Here is a 21,405-nt window from a genome sequence, read left to right on the forward strand (position 1 = left end):
GTCAATGAATGTCTTATTTGATGGGTTTAATGTTATTATTTTGAGGGCGTTACAACTTGGTATCAGAGCGTACCGGGTTCGAATACTTTGGGTACGTGGGAAGTGATTAGGATCACAATGGGTTTGTCTCGCTTGATAGAGACTTAGATGTAGTATCATATGCTATGTGCTTAATTGATAACATGCTTATGTGACTATATGGGTATGGAATTTAATTTCTAGGATGTTGATTGGATCCTTGGGTTTCTGGGAGTCTTGTTGGAAAAGCACTCGATCAATGCTGTTTCTAACCGGAACTCTAGTAACGCCTCGGGACTATCATTATCTGGAAATGAAATTCGTAAGTGCTTATGTGTTTATGTGCTTACGTGGAGTGAATTATAGTTGTCCATGCATTAGGACGTGAGTGTTTAGTTTCGGCACATTTATGAATGTGCTAACGTTCTGTGTTACCTTTATTAGGATGTCAGGACAAGGAAGAGGTGCTAGGCGTGGTAGACCTGCGAGGCAGGAAGTACCATTACCGGAGGAGGTTCCGGTAGTGCAAGAGGGAGTTGGTCAGGCCAATGTGGCCGAGCCAGCGGGTCAGCAGGCCATGGGTGCCTTGGCCAGAGAGATAGCAGGGGCTTTGGGTATTCTTAGAGCTGGGAATCAGGCGGCTGAGGCAGGGCCTTCTTTCTTGAAGAGGGAGTTTTTCCGGTCTAATCCGGATGAGTTTATCGGGGATCCAAAGGAGCCATTGAAGGCTGATGAGTGGCTACAGCAAATGAGTAAGACGTTCGAGATGCTTGGCATCGAGGACGGAGCACTGAAAGTGACCTTGGCATCCTTCCAACTGAAGGGAGATGCGGGTCAGTGGTGGAAGTACGAGAAGGCTCGTGTTGGTGGTACTTGGGGAGCCTTTGTAAATGCTTTTCAGGAGAGGTTTTTGTCTGCAGCAGCTAGGGAGAAACTGAGGGACCAGTTTAGCCGGCTTAAACAGCAGGGCTTGTCAGTGGCCGAGTTTGAGGCTACTTTTACCAGTTTGTCCAGGTTTGCACCTGAACTAGTGGCGTCTGAGGAATGCTGTTGCTATGAGTTTGAGCGGAAGTTGAGGCGGGGCCTCAAGTTGAGAGTTGGCGGGTCTTATATCCGAGAGTATAGACACCTGGTAGATGCTGCTGCTCATGTGGAAATTATGATGCAGGAGGAGGAAGAACAGAAGGGCTCCAAGAGGAGCCAAGATGGCCAGGGTGATGGCAAGAGGTAGAGAGGTTATAACCCTCAACAGTCTCAGGGTGTAGTTTCTAGGTCGACCTTTCCAGTGCCGAGTGCAGGCTCGGGGAGAGGCAATCAGGGGGAGTTTGCTTGCTACAAGTGTGGCCAGCTGGGCCACAAGGTTTCAGTTTGCCCGCAGAAGGGTGGGGGTCAGAGAGCTGCTTCTTCTTCAGCTAGACCGCAGAGTCAGAGTTTGGGCAGGGGGCAGCCCTTGTCTTGTTATCAGTGTGGACAGCCTGGGCACCTGAAGAGGTTTTGCCCGCAGTTGAGTGCCACTTCGGGAGCGTCTGGTTCCAGGCAGACGCAGGGTTTTCAGCCAGCTCAGTCTGTGCAGGCCTCGAGGGCCAATCCGGGGGCTTCGTCATCCCAGTCTGTGCAGCAGTCTTTTGCTCCGAGAGGTGAGCAGGTAGACCAGGGGCCTACGGGGCGCGTGTATGCTGTTACCGCGCAGGATTTAGTACCGGCTCCATCGGTAGTGAGAGGTACTTTTCTGTTTTGCAACTCGGTTGCTAATGTGTTGATTGACACGGGTGCATCTCATTCTTTTGTATCTGCTACATTTGCATCTGTTTTGGAATTAGAGTTAGCACAGTTAGCATCTCCTATTTGTGTAGTGTCACCTCTTGGTGGTGAGTTGATTCTGAAACAGGGTGTTAGAGGCTGTGATATAGAGGTCGCCGGCTATAGGCTTCCTTTTCCGTTTGTTGTCATGCCCATGAAGGGTTTTGATGTTATTTTGGGTATGGACTGGCTATCGTCATACCGGGCTGTTATCGATTGCTACCGCCAGAGGGTCACGTTATGTACCTTGAGCGGGGAGTGGTTCCATTTCTTGGGAGACCGGGTTGGTAGTGTTTTGCCACCGGGGTATGACTCGCGAGGGCGAAGTGAGTTTAGTGGTCTACTTGCTAGCTTTGAGAGTGGTGAGTGTGATGAGACCCAGATTGTATTGCCGAGGGTGGTTTGTGAGTATTCGGATGTCTTTCCCGAAGATCTTGTTAGTTTGCCACCTCACCGAGAGATAGAGTTCTCTATTGATTTAGTGCCTGGCACGGCGCCGATTTCTATGGCACCTTACCGTTTTGCTCCAGCAGAGTTGGTTGAGTTGAAAGTTCAGCTCCAGGAATTGCTAGATAAGGGTTTTGTTCGCCCTAGTGTTTCACCGTGGGGAGCACCGGCCCTCTTTGTTAAAAAGAAAGATGGTGCCTTGAGATTGTGTATTGACTACCAGAAGTTGAATCGGGCTACGGTTAAGAATAAGTATCCTATGCCCTGTATAGATGACCTGTTTGACCAGTTGAAGGGTTCCCGTTGTTTCTCTAAGATAGACTTGAGATCGGGTTACCACCAGTTGAGGGTCAGGGAGGAGGATGTTCCTAAGACGACATTCCGTACGCGGTATGGCCATTACGAGTTTCTGGTGATGCCATTTGGGCTTACCAATGCACCGACAGTCTTTATGGACTTGATGAACCGGATCTTCCGGGAATTCTTGGATCGATTTGTAGTCGTTTTCGTGGACGACATCCTTATTTATTCGCCTTCAGAGGAGGAGCACGAGGAACACTTGAGGGTGGTGCTTGAGTTGCTTAGAACCCATAGGCTGTATGCCAAGTTTGGGAAGTGTGAGTTCTGGCTGAGGGAAGTCAAATTCTTAGGCCACGTGGTATCCGGGGAAGGGGTATCTGTTGATGCATCCAAGGTTGAGGCAGTGCAAGATTGGGCACAGCCTAAGAGTGTGTTTGAGATCCGCAGTTTTCTGGGATTAGCTGGGTATTATCGTCGGTTTGTGAAAGATTTCTCCCGGTTAGCGTCACCGTTAACTAGACTGACTCGGAAGGGAGTCGAGTTTGTGTGGAGTGAGACTTGTGAAAAGTCGTTCCAAGAGCTGAAAGTTAGATTGACCACCGCTCCGGTGTTGATTATTCCGGAGAGAGGGTTGGTGTAACAGCGCCCGCGTGGGACCTCGTTACTACAGTTCGGACTCGATTTGTGTCACGGTTCTAAATCTGAACCAAAGAGTCCAAATCTGGCAAATCGTTTTGAGAAACAGATTTTTTGAAAAAGTAGTGCCAAACATGGACTGCTTTGCCAGATACAGAGTCGCCACCTAAATATTTTTTTTATGGGAGAATTTAGGAAACCCTGACTCGGTGCCGAAGGCCACATGTCCGTCATCACCGGAGTTGTCTCGGCTCGGGAGCTTGGGTACGATCGGGGAAGGTCAGCTATGAGCACCCCCTTTCGCCCGGTCCGAAGACCGGCCTCTACTAACCGTGATATCCGTTTTTGAAAACTTTACGTGTTCTTATTCCATTTATTAGCCTAGAATTACTATGTTATGCGCACAGCAAACAAGTATAGACTAGATTGCCTAATTTGGAAATAAACATTGCATATCCGTTTGGTTTGAAAATGCTTTGGAATTTGCTACTCGCAAGTAGGCTAAAATACGGATTTCAACGAGTTTTTCCAACTCAAACAACCCAACCTTCACCCACAGGCATTCAAAGCAGTTTAACACATAAGCATCTAGCCACATGTTAAGCATGCTGTTATGGCAACATTCACACTCATGCGATATGCTAAAGCAGAAATACTTACATAGTACTCCGTGCCAAAACAAAGAACTTGTTAGCAAATATGCATGATCCAAGTCCATGTGAAGTGCCTAATGCATCGCATACAAAATGTTGCTAGAATAGGCTCGGCTATCCTAAACATGTCATGTGAAAATGCACAATTATCACGTATTCAGTTTGAAAATTGAAGTATTGATGCAATTAGTGTGATGTACCGAGCCTAATGCATGTAATACAAATGCATGGATGCACGCATGCATAGCATAAGGTATGCTAAATTAGACGTGACCTAATACTAACCATCAAAGCAGGTAAGTAAAAGGGAAGAAAGAAGTGGGGATTGGAAGACATTCACACACCCACACACACTTATTACAGATTTGCCCTCGCTCGGAGGGACCGAATAAATATTACAAATTAATTAACTACGCAAGCTAATTAATATTACAAATTAACTAATTTAATTAAAAAATTAAATTAAATTAATTAAAGCAGGAAAGCGTCTCGGGAAACGCGCCACCATGCACAAGCTGCCTCTGTTTTCCTTCCTTTCCTCCTCTGGAGGCTGTCAAAGCCTCAGGATTGCATCCTTGGACAGAGGGGATCATCACCGGCTGAATGAAACTTCCGCCGGCAGTGTAGTATGTCCATCGGCACAAAATAGGGTCTGTCGGCAGAGAAAATTGTGCCGGTCGGCACATATTAAACTGCCGGTCGGCAGAGTATTCCTGCAGAACCTGCAACTCACAGCAACAAAGGGCAAAACAAGGCATGGCAGCATATTTCAAGGTATGTATGCATCAACCATGTCTCTTATCATTGTGATGACTCAAAGGGACATGTGCCTCGGTTCTCGGACCACCAATCACGCATTTCCATGCATGATGGCCCAAAGAACCAAGTATGCAACTTTGGTTTCAAATGCAATGCACACCAATCAAACAAATTAGGCCCAATTCCTATCACCAATTCAAGGAACAAGGCATGCATGCAAGATGCAATGCAACCTAGGCATACAAGCTAAGGATGCAACATGGCATGGCAAAACACTTATGCAAGCATACAAGCATGCATATGGCGATACAAATGAGTGCAAAGATGGACTTAAACATGAATTAGGCGACTCTAAAAAGGCCTAAAACAGTAGCCATAAGTGCTAAAGAGTGAGGGCTAAATGGCATGCACACACACATGCTCATAAGGACCAACACTTAAGCATGAATCAAACAACATTCAAGCACACTTGAAAGAAGGAAACATGGACAAATTAGCATGCAACATGAGCCCTAAAATCATGTTATAAAATGATGCCAAACCAAGCAACAAATCAAGCCAAGCATGCACCAAACATGGTCTAAATACTTGAGGCGAATCATGAAGCTTTGAAGCACGTTTTATCACAACAAACATGGCATGCATTAAACAACTAAAAACAGATTTTTAGCATGTTAAAACAAGGCCAAAGGACTCCTTAGATGGCATCTAAGTGGCCCAAATTCAAAGGCATACATCATGACCAAAACATGGAGCATTGCAACGCATGCTTCCAAAGCATTAAAGAGACATGCAAGGCAATCAAACAAGCATGGAAATGGGACTGAAATAGCATGCAAGATGATTCCAAATCATCAAAACAATGCAAAGATGGCATGCTACACATGCACATACTCAAGGCCAACAAGCCCAAATGCAAAGGAGCCATATAATGCATGCTAAAATCGACCCAAACGTCTATGGACAGAGCTAAAGCATGGCAAAATAAGCACATAAACTTCACAAATGCAAGCCTAAAACATGCTCCAACAAAGGCTAACAACCTAGGGCACATTAAGGCATAAACATGGCATTACATGGCAACTATGCTAAACATGCATGGAGTTCCAAAACCAACTTTAAATCATGTTATATCATGGATATATAAGCATGAAAAACAAACCAAACATGCTCAACACACACTCAAGCATAGGCTTCTTTAAGAGGCCAAAATATGCCCTTTTCAAGGACAACAAGGAGAGGGGGTGGCCTTCTCCTTCTTGGGACTTCAAAGGATCATCTTCACCACTGAAATCCCTCAAGATTTCAGTGGTAAAGAGACCTCAACACCAAAATCCCGGAGCTAGCACAAAATGACTCAAAATGAGGCCTTTTGAGGCCTAAGGGTGGTCAACACCTCTCAAACAACAAAACACTCTTAATAAACAATAAAGAGGGCCTAAAAACATAACTTTTTAATGTTATACAACAAGCACAAAAACAGCTCTAAGATAGGTATAAAATCAAAGCAAAAATGGGGGAAAAAGGGACTAGTTTCTTACCCTTGTAGTCCTCTTCAACAATGGTGCTCCAATGGCCTTCTTGAGCTTGAATCTAACACCAAAATCTCAAAACACACTCTTTGGAACCTCAGCTCCAAGAGGAAGGTGAAACACTAGGTGTTTGTGTGCAATAGTGAGACACAAAACACCTAGTGTACAAATAAGAGGGAAAGAGAGATAGAGAGTGTATATCTAACCCTAACCCTAGAAAACCAGAGCTTCTCTCTGTATTTTCTCTCTCAAAAATGTCTAAGCCTCCTTTCTTTTTTTTGCCTTAGAGAGAGCTCTCTCTATAAGCCTCTTGTAAAGCTTACCAAACAAGCTTTGCAAGAGGGAGATCCCTCCATACACGTGTATGGAGGGGAGCAAAAGTTATACAGCTGTCCAAAAATATCTGCAAAAGCAGATGAACAGCAATCGGCCGGCAAAAAATGCCATCTTGGCCAAACAAAGTGCCGACCGGCACAAAAAAGTGCTGACCGGCAACAAATAGTGCCGACCGGCAAACTAAATTGCCGGTGGCAGCAAAAACTAGCCGGTGGCATCTAGCCACTGCCGGTGAAGGGTGGGGATGGTCTACAAGCCCCACTCTGCCTCTCAAAGGCAAGATGCAAGTGTTTGGTGCAAAACCAGACACTAAACGGTCGAGTTCGGGGATCCTGAGGCGGGGCGCGCGAGCCGAGACCTCCGGGAACTCCAAACGAACACAAACATGGATAATCACCGAGTGTTCAAACGGTGACGTCCAAGTCTTGAGGACGGTCAAAAATGGGGTGTCTACAGTTGCCCCTCTTTGACAGAACTCGGAAGTCATAACAATGACGGGAGTGAATGTCAAAGCCCAGAGACGACCCATTTTTGACAAGGCCGAAGACTCAGACAATCATGCAATACAAATAAGATATGCGCCCGGAGGCAGGGGCAAAATGCAAGACAATGCACGGAGCCGAGCATAACTTATGATCATGCAAAGAAAGCTGTAATGAAGCAAACATGCAACAGTTTTAAGCTAGCATACCAAACTACACTACAATGCAGAAAGGATGTAAGAGAATTATGGAATTCTCAAAAAGTCTCACTCGGGAGATACAATACCTGTCCGGTTCGTCTGGTTGCATCAGCTTCAAATGAACCGTACATACAATATCGTGCCTGAAAAAGAAAACAAACTTAACAGGTACAATATTGTTAGCAACATGCATGACAATGCAAATGTGGATGCAAAACGAAATGCAATATATACAAAACAATGTATAAACAATGCAAATGCAGATGCAATGTAATTGAAACAATGCAAGCTACATGCAAAGCAATTGAATCGTGATCCAATCACGAGCGGTTCGAAACCACACCTATGTCAAATAGATTGATGGAGGTAACAAGTCTGTCTACCATAGAACGGTCAACTGAACTATGAGTATTGTAGACAGACGCAAGAACAAGTATTGGGTGGAATGACACAAGTGGGGAAACAACCCGCTGGAGAAAGGACTACGATCCTAATGCCGGATGCAAAAATTACACTACAATGTAATGGATAGATATGGCACGCAGGCCAAACCAAATCTTGCCTAGGAAAGGCATGCATACATACAAGCCATGTGTAACACAGAAAAGGTGCCGCAACCCTCAACCAACATATCAACGTGGAATCGGCGCGATACACATACAGAACTGTGTTCTAACATGAAAAGTAAGGGCACATACCAGACCAAGCTCAACATGGAAAGGCGCAAGCCAAAGGCGGAAGGTGATGCAATGAATGCATGCAATCTACAATGCAATATCTACAAATATGCAATGGAATGGATACAATGGATATGGCATACAAGCCAAACCAAATCTTGCCTAGGAAAGGCATGCATACATACGAGCCATGTGTAACACAGAAAAGGTGCCGCAACCCTCAACCAACATATCAACGTGGAATCGGCGCGATACACATACAGAACTGTGTTTTAACATGAAAAGTAAGGACACATACCGGACCAAGCTCAACCTGGAAAAGCGCAAGCCATAGGCGGAAGGCGATGCAATGAATGCATGCAAACTACAATGCAAATGCAAGACAATGCAAAATATGCAATGACTATGCTTGCAACTTTCCCTATCTTACCAACAGGGTGATATACTAGGTTGGTTCAGTATCCAGAACTGAGGCGTAGACATGCCGCCTCAACCTATGGGGCTTCCATACAGATTTCAAGCCGAGGGTAAACCTCTGGGTATTTAAACCAGACTTTAGTCTCAGAACTCCCGAACCTTTGCGTTCTAGGCATAAGCCGTTCGAACTCTAGTTTCCACCGTCCCAGTTGGTCTTCTAGGAACTCATCGCAAGCACAGACGGATGGCTTTACCAGACCATCGAAAGTCGTTCGGGCACGACAAACACCGAAGGAATTGCACCTTCAGAGGATTTAAGGTCTCCTAGACCGGAATGCAAAATGTATGCATGACAATGCATGTTTTTTTTTTGTTGTTTTTTTTTGAAATGCAAATGATGCATGAAATGCATGTTGCATGGAATGCGCGACAACACGCGGCTTTCGAAGTGTACGACAATGCGAACACTAAAGGTCTTACACCTTCCAAGGATTTAAGGTCTCCTAGACCGTACGTGTTTAAGGTCTCGCCAGACCATGCGGTATGATGCGCAAAATAGCGCAATGCGTTAGGCAACGCGAGTGCGCAGGACAGTGCGATAGAATGCATGCAAAATGCAATGAGATGCGCAAAACAGCGCGAAATTGAAATGCACAAAACAGTGCAATGCGCAGAACTGCGCGAGGTTTGAAATGCACAAAACAGTGCAATGCGCAGAACAGCGCGAGGTTTGAAATGCACACAACAGTGCGATGGTTTGAAATGCACAAAACAGTGCGATGCGCAGAACAGCGCGAGGTTTGAAATGCACAAAACAGTGCGATGGTTTGAAATGCACAAAACAGTGCGATGACCAGTGTGACACGCACGCCACACGGAATGTAAACGGGCTTAAATGCGCAACAACGCACGTATTCCGGAATGCATGACAATGCAAGGAATGGAAATGCAATGATGATGCATGAGAAATGTGCACGACAATGCAAAGGGGTGCGTGTTGCAACGCATGTAACACGCGCATAACAATGCAAATGTGCGGCGCACGACAGTGCGATGTAATGCACCGAAGTAGTGTGATGAATTTGTGCAACACACATGGGGCAACCTTTGAATTCAAAAGGATACAAAAAGGATACACCTTGCATGAATTCGAGTGCCACGCACTGGAGACACGGCCTACGGTCAAAACGGAGGCCGGTTGAATGTCGGAGATGCACTTTCTTGCACTTTCTTGAGCTATGAAGACCACAATCTTCTCAAATGGCCTAAACAAGGCTGTGGGAACCCCACCGGCAGTAAGGGGAGGCCACCGGCTGGCCATCGGCACAAAAACAATTCCATCGGCACAAAAAAGTGCCGGCCGGCACCAAACATTGCCGACCGGCAAACAGTTGCTGGTGCGGGGCAGTTTTGTCTTTCCACCTCGAGTGTTATAAAATAGGGCTTCATGCCCTATTTCCTCATTTCCTACCGCCGAAAACCTTTGTTCTCTCTCTCTAGAGTGCTTCTCTCTCATTTTTCGCCTGTTTGTTCGCGTTCTACGCCCGTTTCGTCGTCGGATTCGCGATCCTCTTCGCGTTTCGGACATTTTCCACCGATCACATTCTTGTTTCGGTGCCTCGTTCGGCGTTCTCGCCTTTTCAGGGTTTGTTCCCCTCACTTTCCTCTTCATTTCCGTGCCTTTTCACATTCCGGCCTTCCCGGCCATTTCCGACACTCTCAGGAGTTGACTTTTCGGTTGACTCTTCGCATTCCGGCTCGGTTTTCCTTTTCCGACCATTTTCACACCACTCTCTACATGGCGGACGACATTCCACGTGGTGGGACTCCCCCGGACCACGAGATGGATCCCGGGGTCGAGCTCTTACCACTGAGCGAGCGCCCGTTCGACCCGGCGACCTACCGGCCGGCGATTCACGTTCTGCCCCCAGACGGCCTGCGTCAGTTCCGGAGCTTTGAGAGGTACGCGGCCCCTGAGCTACTGCTGCGTGAGCCTACCTCCCACCTTTCATTCGGCACTCCCGAGGTAACTCTTCATCTTCTGCTTTACTTTCTGCAATGTAGGATACAAAACTGCCATAGTTAGCTGTATTCTTTAATTGCTGAAATCTGATATGCCGTAGACCGTAGTTGACTGTAAACATACATACAACTGATATCTGCTTGAGACTGACACATGCACACACACTGCACTAGCCCTGAATCACCCAAACACACGGCACACACTGTATTCTACTGCATACACACTGGCACCCGGTATTTGTCTGAATCTGTCAAACTTGCATACATGCCACATCTGTTCTGAAACACCCAAACACGCTGACACAGCACACGTATTTCACTGTAAGCACACCGGCACCCGGTATCTGCCTGAATCTGACAAACTTGCGTACACGCCATATCTGTCTTTTCAAAACTGCATTTTGAATGTTGTCTTGCAATTGTCATTTTCTGTTTGCAGGAGGGTTCCCATACCATTCGCGGGTATGGGAATACTGGTGCACGGGAGTGGTATGACGAGCTCCCTGATGCGGTCCAGCGCATCGTGGATCGGGCGGGCTTCGGCACCTTCTGCCGAGGGCTCTCTAGGTTGTCCACCTGCAGACCTCTTCTTGCCGCTCTGGCGGAGAGGTGGTGGGACACCACCGATTCTTTCCACTTTTCTGCCGCAGGGGACATGACGATGACCCCTTATGACTTCTCGATGCTCACAGGCATCGGGGTAGGGGGTGATCCGATCCCCTTCGACACTGACATGGATGAGTGGACCGCCGCTCAGGTCCATTTACTGGGGGAGGCCCCACCACTAGCTCGTCCAGGCTTCGTCCGATACTCCTGGTTCGAGGCACAGTTCAGGGTCCAGCCCGCATTGGGGGAGGAGGTGCAGATGACCGAGGAGGACGTGGAGAGGTGTGCGCGCGGCTTCCTCATGTTCCTGTTCGGGACTACTATCTTCGCCGACCGGGCGAACACCGTGCCTCTCTGCCTTCTCAGTGCACTGGTGGACGTCCGAGACATCTTGCACTACGACTGGGGCGGCGCTGCTCTGGCCACCCTCTATGGGTACATGAGCTCGGCTTCTCGCGGCAGCGGCCAGCTGCTCGGAGGTTACTGGCGGGCTTGGGAGGTATACTTCTTCTCCGCTTTTTCATTTTTGTCCGATATTCTCTGTACTCTGTACACTGCACACACTGTAGTCTGCCTTACATTTGCTGTATACTGTACACACGGCACACACATACATTCTGTTTTACACTGACTGTACACTGCTCACACTGTACACTGCACACAATACACTGCACAAAACACGGCTCTGCCATTTCTGCTTTATTCTGTATATCCTGCTTTATCTGATGGTCATACTGACATCTGTTTTGCAGTTGTGGGTTTACGCCTACTTCCCTAGGCTTGCACCCGTGCCAGTTGCGGAGCCTCCTCCGGCTGTTCCCTTCTCGAGTCGCTTTGACGGGGGATGCACCCGGCGACCACGGGAGACATTCGGCTTCTTCCGTCGATATTTCGACACCATCACCCCGGCCGAGGTATGTTTTACTTTCAGTTCATTTAGCTTCGCTTTCCCACTGCATGTTTCAATAACAGTAGATAACAAACTGTCTGTTACTTTCAGATCACATGGCGGCCATGGGCTTCCTTGCCGTCGGCGATGCGGGGTCGGTTCCCTGGTGCTGAGGAGACCTCGCGTTTCCGGATCTTGCTAGAGGGCCCGGTCTGTCGGGCTTGGTACCTGGGGGAGCGTTTTCTACGCCAGACCCGCGGGTTACCTGAGCAGATAGTCCCGGTTCACCCTCCTGCAGAGATGAGGGAGACCGAGGGGCTGACCACTGAGCAGCTGGATGATTACTCCATCGGCTGGGAGGAGGCCGGCTTCCGAGGCACCGGCGACTATCAGGAGTACGTGCGGACGTACCTGATGCGACCTTTGAGCGGCCGTCGAGCAGAGGGGGCCAGGCCTGTGGCATCGGCGGCTGGGGCCGGAGCAGGAGCAGGGGCTGGATCTTCGAGGAGGGCCCGAGTCCGTGGCAGGGGCGGAGTGCGAGGAGGACGAGGAGCGGGCTGGCCTGCCCTTCCTGCTGTGCTGACTTTCCAGGGGCAGGGTGGGGCGACCTATCAGATCCCCTTCGCCCCTCCACCGGCTGGGCATGAGTTCATTGACATCCCCGACCTTCCGCCGGTATGTATCACTGCACTTCGTACAGTCATTTCATTTTAGTTTACTTGATATTCCACAGAATACTGATGCATCTGATACTTTTGCAGGCTTCTTCTGAGTACACCCGTCAGTCGTTGGCGATGAATGCCTCGATGATGGGGATGCTCCAGCGGACATTTGACCTCTTGGCCGTCTACAGCATACCGGTATGTCCTTCTGACACTGGCCTCAAACCATTCATACACTGATTCGCATAATCTGATGCACGGCACAACACCCGATACACTGATCTCACAGTATCTGAACACTGCATACACTGCATTCTGCACTAAACTCTGTACTGATAAACTACTCACGGCATTCTTACCCTGTACTCACACACTGCATTCTGCATTACTAAACTGCTCTCGGTATACTGATGCATTTCCTTTTCGTGTACTTTTCAGCCTCCTTTCCAGATTCCCATGGCGGGAGGTGCTCCAGCTAGACCTGCTGTCCCTACTCGGGGGAGAGATGAGGAGGGCAGGATATTTCCCCGTACCAGGGGAGGGCGTACTCACGTCGGGAGTAGCTCGCGAGCTCCAGCCCCGGACGATGACGACGACGAGGAGTCAGAGGCGGAGGCAGGGTCATCGGAGGAGGAGACCGGAGACGGCTCTAGCTCAGGCTCTGACGATGACGCTGATGATGCTCCTGGACCCTCGTCCAGGAAGAGGACCAGGACCGACTGACAGCCCTTGGGGTGCTTGACCTAGCTGCAGATTTTTGCTATTTTTTTCTTTCTTTCCTTGTACTTTTCTTTTTGGTTGGTAGATAGATTACCTTGTACTGCCGCAGGCAGGTTTTGTTTCCAAAGCTTGTACATTTGAAAAAATAGTGAAATGAAACAGACTTTTTATCTGAAAAAGTGTTTACATTCACACATTTCATGCATTGCATCGCATCTCATCATGTTACACCTCAATGTAAATGGAATTGATTGGTTGTCTGAAAATTGAACACTTGCACTGTAATAATCAGATAACTTAAACAGCCAACAGCAAAATAACCCAAGCAACCCACTGCCTGATTCTTGACACACGACCCTTACTCTGTTGGGGATTGATCTGCACACAGCCCATAACACAGCATTCGATTCATTCTGCACACGGCGAATTCTCAAACAAACAGCCCAGTCTAACAGGACGGACCTCAAAGATGGAACCGGTTGGAGTCGAAATGCGTTCAAATGTAGAGAATGGCACAGCATTCTGAGCATAAATGATTTTTGAAATTGAATGAGGGTTTTTCAAACCGGGATATCGAGCCTACCACTGAACACAGCGGGGAGGACTCAATCAAAGAGGTACACGACCTAAACACAACGAGGCGCGCTCGGAAAAGACTGAAAACAAAAGACGAGACCGTCAAATCAAAGAGACACGACACACAGACGCGTAAACGAAGATGGGAGACCTCGGACCACGAGGAGCCAGTTCAATCTGGGTATTGTTTCCCACCCTTTCTCATTTGTGATCCTCACATCACTCGACTCTCAAGCTCGGATTTTCTCTCAAAACCCTTTTCCTCACTTTTCTCTCAACTTACACCTCTCTATTCTTCAATCTCTCATTTTTCATCCCTCCCCGGGGTGACTGATGGATAAATAGAAAGGTGTGGGTTCATGCTCAACACCGTTAGCTCACGGCTATTTCTTCCGGCGGGCAGCGTGCTCTTCTGGCAAGTACGTTGATGACGGGGGAAAGACAGAATGCCTGACTCAACTGTGCCCCTAGTTCATCATTTTAACCATTCTTTCGTTTTTGCTTTCTACCAAAACGGTTTTGATCAAAACGAGAGTCGGATTAACGTACTTGTTCGACTTTTGATTTGAAAAGCATGCAAGTCAAGCTGCAAGCACTGAAAGTTTTCCTTTTTGGATCCAAGACAATGGTCCAGTTTTGGAAAATGAAATAGTTTTCGAGAAAATAGTCAACCTCAGTAAAAAATTTCAAAAACTATTTTTCAAACAGCTGATGCTCAACAAGCATGGAACTTACTCTTCGAGATGCGCAACCTCGGATCGGAGGCAATGGAAAATTGCCCCTGGTTTGAAGGGGGTGGGAGGCAACGGAAAGTTGCCCCTAGTTTGAATGGCGGCTCACGGCGGCTCGCGGCAACGGAAAGTTGCCCCTTGTTTGGGATGGTGCCGCAGCAATCCGCAGACAGTCTTCATTGGCGGTGGTCGAACTCTCAGACACAGAGATGACGAAGACGGTCACAACACATATATGGACACAGTCGCCTTGGGAGCGTTGGCCACTGGACTTTGGGATGAAATCGAAATCATTGCATGGACTGAGACGCTTATGAAAGCGTTGGGGGCTGGACTTCATGATGAAGTTGCCTACGTATCCCAAACATGGGAATCAAGCCTTACGTAGTTCCAGTTAAGGTCCACTCGGGTATTTTAACCTTCACTTTGTTTGGCTCTTATTTTTGCCAAGGCGCCCGTTGCGGGTTTTCGACCTTGCGAGCTTCTTTTCATTTTCTATTTCTTTTTCATTTCTTTTTTTCTCAATCTTTCTTTTTGTATTTTGCTCTTTTTTTGTATTTTTCTCTTGCTCTAACTTTTGCCTGGGCCGCCCTTCCGGGTTTTCGGCCCAGCGAGCCTCTCAAAGGGTAAAAGTGTAGCAAGTCCATGCCAAATGGTTTCTTGAAATTGAAGCCTCTCTGTGTCTAGGAGAACGGCTGTTGCACTGATTTGCGGAGAATCCATCAGGGTTACTCTACGAGCTTCTTCCGACGAGATCTACTCCTTCTGATTCGGCTTTGGTGCCTCCTGCTCGAGGGCTGTTTCGAAACTGGCCACACGGGCCTCCATGGCGCTTGTCCGTTGAACTTTCTGAACATTCTGAACGGGTTCAAACTCGGAAAACAAATAGGTTGAATCTTGAGACTGAGAGCGATCCTAGGCTGCGCAATCTCAAGAGTGATTCCACACAAGTCTTCGCAGGGCCGCGTAAAACATTTGCTTTTGAAAGTTTTTAAGAAGGCGACGAATCGCTCGCGCCGAAGATAGTGCGGCACCAATCTGGATCAGGCCAGGGTCCTTCTCAGTACTTACGCCGACAAGCATGATTTCATTCATAAAAAGGCTTAGCACGCCTCTCTTTCTCTCAAAATGATCAAAATTTTACAAAAGCCGAGGAATTCCTTCCTCTTCGTTTTCATCACCGCAGTGTTCAAAAGTTTTTTTTTGAAAAACTTAGGTTAATGCTATGAGTTTGGCGCGCAGGAGAGCAGGCGAGATGTACTGTCAGCCCATTCAAATTCTCTGGTCCTTATGCTGAAAGCAAGCATGAAGGTTGAGATAGCAACAGCTGTTTCAATCGGCTTTGTTGGTGTAACTGGCTCCTTGGCAGAAACAGACTCAAAACAAAAACAGATAATAATTACAAAACAAAACGGTGTTCGAGGCAACAACCCCAGAATCACCTGGTATTATATACAACGGGGACTGACTCGATACAACAAGACAGACCCTTAAGCAAAAAAAGACTGACTCAAGACAAAGAGACAGACTCAAAACAAAAAACTGACTCGATATCCAAGTCAAGATTTACAAAACTCGGTTTCACCGATGCTCAAAAATGCGTGCCAGACGCTTCATCCAAAAATGTACCAAATGTTGCCCGCAGGCGGTTCACTTTACATACTCGCAGTATCTGAGCCCTCGAAATCCAACAACTGAGTGGTGACGGGCTTGCCCGAGGTGGGTGGTAGGATAACCTTGTTATCAATCAAATCCTGCACTTCATGACGAAGGCGGGAACATCCATCGGTACTGTGACCGGACTGCTGATGGTACGCGCAGTACAAGGTAGCATCATGGGTGGTGGGGAGATTCTTCGGGAGTGGCCGGGGCTCCAAAGGCTTAAGATGCCCATTCTTCGCCAATATCAGCAATGCCCTAGACAAAGGCATGTGGAGGTCGTGAAAGACCCTGCGCCCTCGGGGCAGGTACTTTGCAGTTTGAGGATTCTTGCCAGATGCGCTGGCGAAAGGATCAGCTGGCGCTGCCTTGGCTTTTTGAACCTTCCCCGGTGCAGGATTGGGAACTACTGGAATTGTCTGGGCATGACGGGGCCCATCCCGGTTTTCTGTCTGGCTTGAACTGCCCTTGGTTGGAGCGGGGAAAGCATCATCTACAGCTTTGGTCACGATCGTAGATGTTCGTTGTTTGTTCATCCCTCTGACTTTCAGAGCCTCGACTGCCCACAGCAGTTGCTCAATGGGGTCGGCGTCTATCTTTGCCTTGTCCTTTCCTTTGGCCTCAGCCTGATCGAGGGTCTGGATTGGTGCTGGCATGTCATGGCTATAGCCGGAAGCCACCTCTGGCTGGCTGAGCTCTATCACAATCCGCCCCAGTAGCGGGGGCTCCTGTGGTACAAAATTCCCGGCGTATGGCGCCGCTGGCGGTGAAGCCGACATTCCATAGGCGAGGTCTGCCACAGACCTTTGGAGATCGCCTATCATCCCCATCAATTCGAAGGTGGTGGGCTCACGAGCCTGGTATAACTGGGGAGCCCAAACCGGGTGCACAACGGGCATCCTGGGCGGGTGTGACATACTGATGCTGGCCTCACTCTGCGGAGCGGTCCCCTGCTCCGATACAGCTGCCATAACCACAATTTCTTCTGGACTTTGTGCCGCCATAAATCTTGCCTCGGCAAAGGGGGACACTGGCTATTCTGTTTCAACTCTGCGACTCTCTGAACTGAAAGGAAAAACAGACAGCATTTCAGCCCAAACTGATCAAACACGGGTGTAGCTACACAACTGTTCCCTTCTACTGATCACTGTTCCCAGAAATTACTGTTCCCGAAAACTGAACCGATACCCGCGGATAACTGATTCTCACAACTGATACTGATACTGGTGTTCCCAGGTTAGATACTCTGACTTGCAAACTGACATGTGCGTTCCTGTAGAGCAACACTCTAAAAGCACATAGCAAGTAAAGAGAACAAAACACCCCTATGTTGGGGTAGGGTTTCCCTGTCCTATTTTGTCAGGAACTAGGGTTTCACTACGCACACAGCGGTTTTCAAACAACCTAACATCGGGTAAGCAACCTGTCCTAACTTGGAATGGTCACTATGGATTCCGAATATGCACTAGGTCGAATGGTCAAAAAGGGTGCCCCGGTAAACCGGGGTTTGTGTTCCCATGCTGTCAGAGCCCATAGCCGGTCAGCCTTATGGACATGCCTTGACAAGACAAGCCTCCGGCAAACCGTTCAGGAATGGCAGATGGCAAACACTGTGTTCCTAGGCGCACCAATGCACATGCAATGCAAAGAAACACATAAATGAGATCAAAACAGGATATCACGAGTTCGAGTCAAACTCTCTAAACTCCCCAGCAGAGTCGCCAGAAACTGTAACAGCGCCCGCGTGGGACCTCGTTACTACAGTTCGGACTCGATTTGTGTCACGGTTCTAAATCTGAACCAAAGAGTCCAAATCTGGCAAATCGTTTTGAGAAACAGATTTTTTGAAAAAGTAGTGCCAAACATGGACTGCTTTGCCAGATACAGAGTCGCCACCTAAATATTTTTTTTATGGGAGAATTTAGGAAACCCTGACTCGGTGCCGAAGGCCACATGTCCGTCATCACCGGAGTTGTCTCGGCTCGGGAGCTTGGGTACGATCGGGGAAGGTCAGCTATGAGCACCCCCTTTCGCCCGGTCCGAAGACCGGCCTCTACTAACCGTGATATCCGTTTTTGAAAACTTTACGTGTTCTTATTCCATTTATTAGCCTAGAATTACTATGTTATGCGCACAGCAAACAAGTATAGACTAGATTGCCTAATTTGGAAATAAACATTGCATATCCGTTTGGTTTGAAAATGCTTTGGAATTTGCTACTCGCAAGTAGGCTAAAATACGGATTTCAACGAGTTTTTCCAACTCAAACAACCCAACCTTCACCCACAGGCATTCAAAGCAGTTTAACACATAAGCATCTAGCCACATGTTAAGCATGCTGTTATGGCAACATTCACACTCATGCGATATGCTAAAGCAGAAATACTTACATAGTACTCCGTGCCAAAACAAAGAACTTGTTAGCAAATATGCATGATCCAAGTCCATGTGAAGTGCCTAATGCATCGCATACAAAATGTTGCTAGAATAGGCTCGGCTATCCTAAACATGTCATGTGAAAATGCACAATTATCACGTATTCAGTTTGAAAATTGAAGTATTGATGCAATTAGCGTGATGTACCGAGCCTAATGCATGTAATACAAATGCATGGATGCACGCATGCATAGCATAAGGTATGCTAAATTAGACGTGACCTAATACTAACCATCAAAGCAGGTAAGTAAAAGGGAAGAAAGAAGTGGGGATTGGAAGACATTCACACACCCACACACACTTATTACAGATTTGCCCTCGCTCGGAGGGACCGAATAAATATTACAAATTAATTAACTACGCAAGCTAATTAATATTACAAATTAACTAATTTAATTAACAAATTAAATTAAATTAATTAAAGCAGGAAAGCGTCTCGGGAAACGCGCCACCATGCACAAGCTGCCTCTGTTTTCCTTCCTTTCCTCCTCTGGAGGCTGTCAAAGCCTCAGGATTGCATCCTTGGACAGAGGGGATCATCACCGGCTGAATGAAACTTCCGCCGGCAGTGTAGTATGTCCATCGGCACAAAATAGGGTCTGTCGGCAGAGAAAATTGTGCCGGTCGGCACATTAAACTGCCGGTCGGCAGAGTATTCCTGCAGAACCTGCAACTCACAGCAACAAAGGGCAAAACAAGGCATGGCAGCATATTTCAAGGTATGTATGCATCAACCATGTCTCTTATCATTGTGATGACTCAAAGGGACATGTGCCTCGGTTCTCGGACCACCAATCACGCATTTCCATGCATGATGGCCCAAAGAACCAAGTATGCAACTTTGGTTTCAAATGCAATGCACACCAATCAAACAAATTAGGCCCAATTCCTATCACCAATTCAAGGAACAAGGCATGCATGCAAGATGCAATGCAACCTAGGCATACAAGCTAAGGATGCAACATGGCATGGCAAAACACTTATGCAAGCATACAAGCATGCATATGGCGATACAAATGAGTGCAAAATTGGACTTAAACATGAATTAGGCGACTCTAAAAAGGCCTAAAACAGTAGCCATAAGTGCTAAAGAGTGAGGGCTAAATGGCATGCACACACACATGCTCATAAGGACCAACACTTAAGCATGAATCAAACAACATTCAAGCACACTTGAAAGAAGGAAACATGGACAAATTAGCATGCAACATGAGCCCTAAAATTATGTTATAAAATGATGCCAAACCAAGCAACAAATCAAGCCAAGCATGCACCAAACATGGTCTAAATACTTGAGGCGAATCATGAAGCTTTGAAGCACGTTTTATCACAACAAACATGGCATGCATTAAACAACTAAAAACAGATTTTTAGCATGTTAAAACAAGGCCAAAGGACTCCTTAGATGGCATCTAAGTGGCCCAAATTCAAAGGCATACATCATGACCAAAACATGGAGCATTGCAACGCATGCTTCCAAAGCATTAAAGAGACATGCAAGGCAATCAAACAAGCATGGAAATGGGACTGAAATAGCATGCAAGATGATTCCAAATCATCAAAACAATGCAAAGATGGCATGCTACACATGCACATACTCAAGGCCAACAAGCCCAAATGCAAAGGAGCCATATAATGCATGCTAAAATCGACCCAAACGTCTATGGACAGAGCTAAAGCATGGCAAAATAAGCACATAAACTTCACAAATGCAAGCCTAAAACATGCTCCAACAAAGGCTAACAACCTAGGGCACATTAAGGCATAAACATGGCATTACATGGCAACTATGCTAAACATGCATGGAGTTCCAAAACCAACTTTAAATCATGTTATATCATGGATATATAAGCATGAAAAACAAACCAAACATGCTCAACACACACTCAAGCATAGGCTTCTTTAAGAGGCCAAAATATGCCCTTTTCAAGGACAACAAGGAGAGGGGGTGGCCTTCTCCTTCTTGGGACTTCAAAGGATCATCTTCACCACTGAAATCCCTCAAGATTTCAGTGGTAAAGAGACCTCAACACCAAAATCCCGGAGCTAGCACAAAATGACTCAAAATGAGGCCTTTTGAGGCCTAAGGGTGGTCAACACCTCTCAAACAACAAAACACTCTTAATAAACAATAAAGAGGGCCTAAAAACATAACTTTTTAATGTTATACAACAAGCACAAAAACAGCTCTAAGATAGGTATAAAATCAAAGCAAAAATGGGGGAAAAAGGGACTAGTTTCTTACCCTTGTAGTCCTCTTCAACAATGGTGCTCCAATGGCCTTCTTGAGCTTGAATCTAACACCAAAATCTCAAAACACACTCTTTGGAACCTCAGCTCCAAGAGGAAGGTGAAACACTAGGTATTTGTGTGCAATAGTGAGACACAAAACACCTAGTGTACAAATAAGAGGGAAAGAGAGATAGAGAGTGTATATCTAACCCTAACCCTAGAAAACCAGAGCTTCTCTCTGTATTTTCTCTCTCAAAAATGTCTAAGCCTCCTTTCTTTTTTTTGCCTTAGAGAGAGCTCTCTCTATAAGCCTCTTGTAAAGCTTACCAAACAAGCTTTGCAAGAGGGAGATCCCTCCATACACGTGTATGGAGGGGAGCAAAAGTTATACAGCTGTCCAAAAATATCTGCAAAAGCAGATGAACAGCAATCGGCCGGCAAAAAATGCCATCTTGGCCAAACAAAGTGCCGACCGGCACAAAAAAGTGCTGACCGGCAACAAATAGTGCCGACCGGCAAACTAAATTGCCGGTGGCAGCAAAAACCAGCCGGTGGCATCTAGCCACTGCCGGTGAAGGGTGGGGATGGTCTACAAGCCCCACTCTGCCTCTCAAA

At 47.0% G+C, this 21,405-nt stretch overlaps 1 protein-coding gene across 1 annotated transcript; it reads left to right on the forward strand.

The window, feature by feature from the left end:
- Positions 1–9,945: 9,945 nt before the first annotated feature.
- On the forward strand, positions 9,946–13,178 carry LOC145806462 (protein MAINTENANCE OF MERISTEMS-like). The gene is made up of 5 exons (XM_082903506.1): positions 9,946–10,283; positions 10,719–11,384; positions 11,638–11,799; positions 11,886–12,372; positions 13,138–13,178. The coding sequence occupies exons 1-5, from the start codon at positions 10,056–10,058 to the stop codon at positions 13,176–13,178; spliced, it is 1,584 nt and encodes a 527-aa protein (XP_082759632.1). The 5' UTR covers positions 9,946–10,055.
- Positions 13,179–21,405: the final 8,227 nt, after the last annotated feature.

This window comes from Camellia sinensis, chromosome 2 (assembly GCF_055761805.1).
Source record: "Camellia sinensis isolate YWXY chromosome 2, ASM5576180v1, whole genome shotgun sequence".
NCBI lineage: Eukaryota > Viridiplantae > Streptophyta > Magnoliopsida > Ericales > Theaceae > Camellia > Camellia sinensis.

Coding starts and splice junctions, on each gene's coding strand:
- LOC145806462 (XM_082903506.1), top strand. CDS start 10,056: ATGGCGGACGACATTCCACGTGGTGGGACTCCCCCGGACCACGAGATG. Junction 11,385..11,637: donor GTTACTGGCGGGCTTGGGAG/GTATACTTCTTC, acceptor TCTGTTTTGCAG/TTGTGGGTTTACGCCTACTT. Junction 11,800..11,885: donor ACACCATCACCCCGGCCGAG/GTATGTTTTACT, acceptor TGTTACTTTCAG/ATCACATGGCGGCCATGGGC.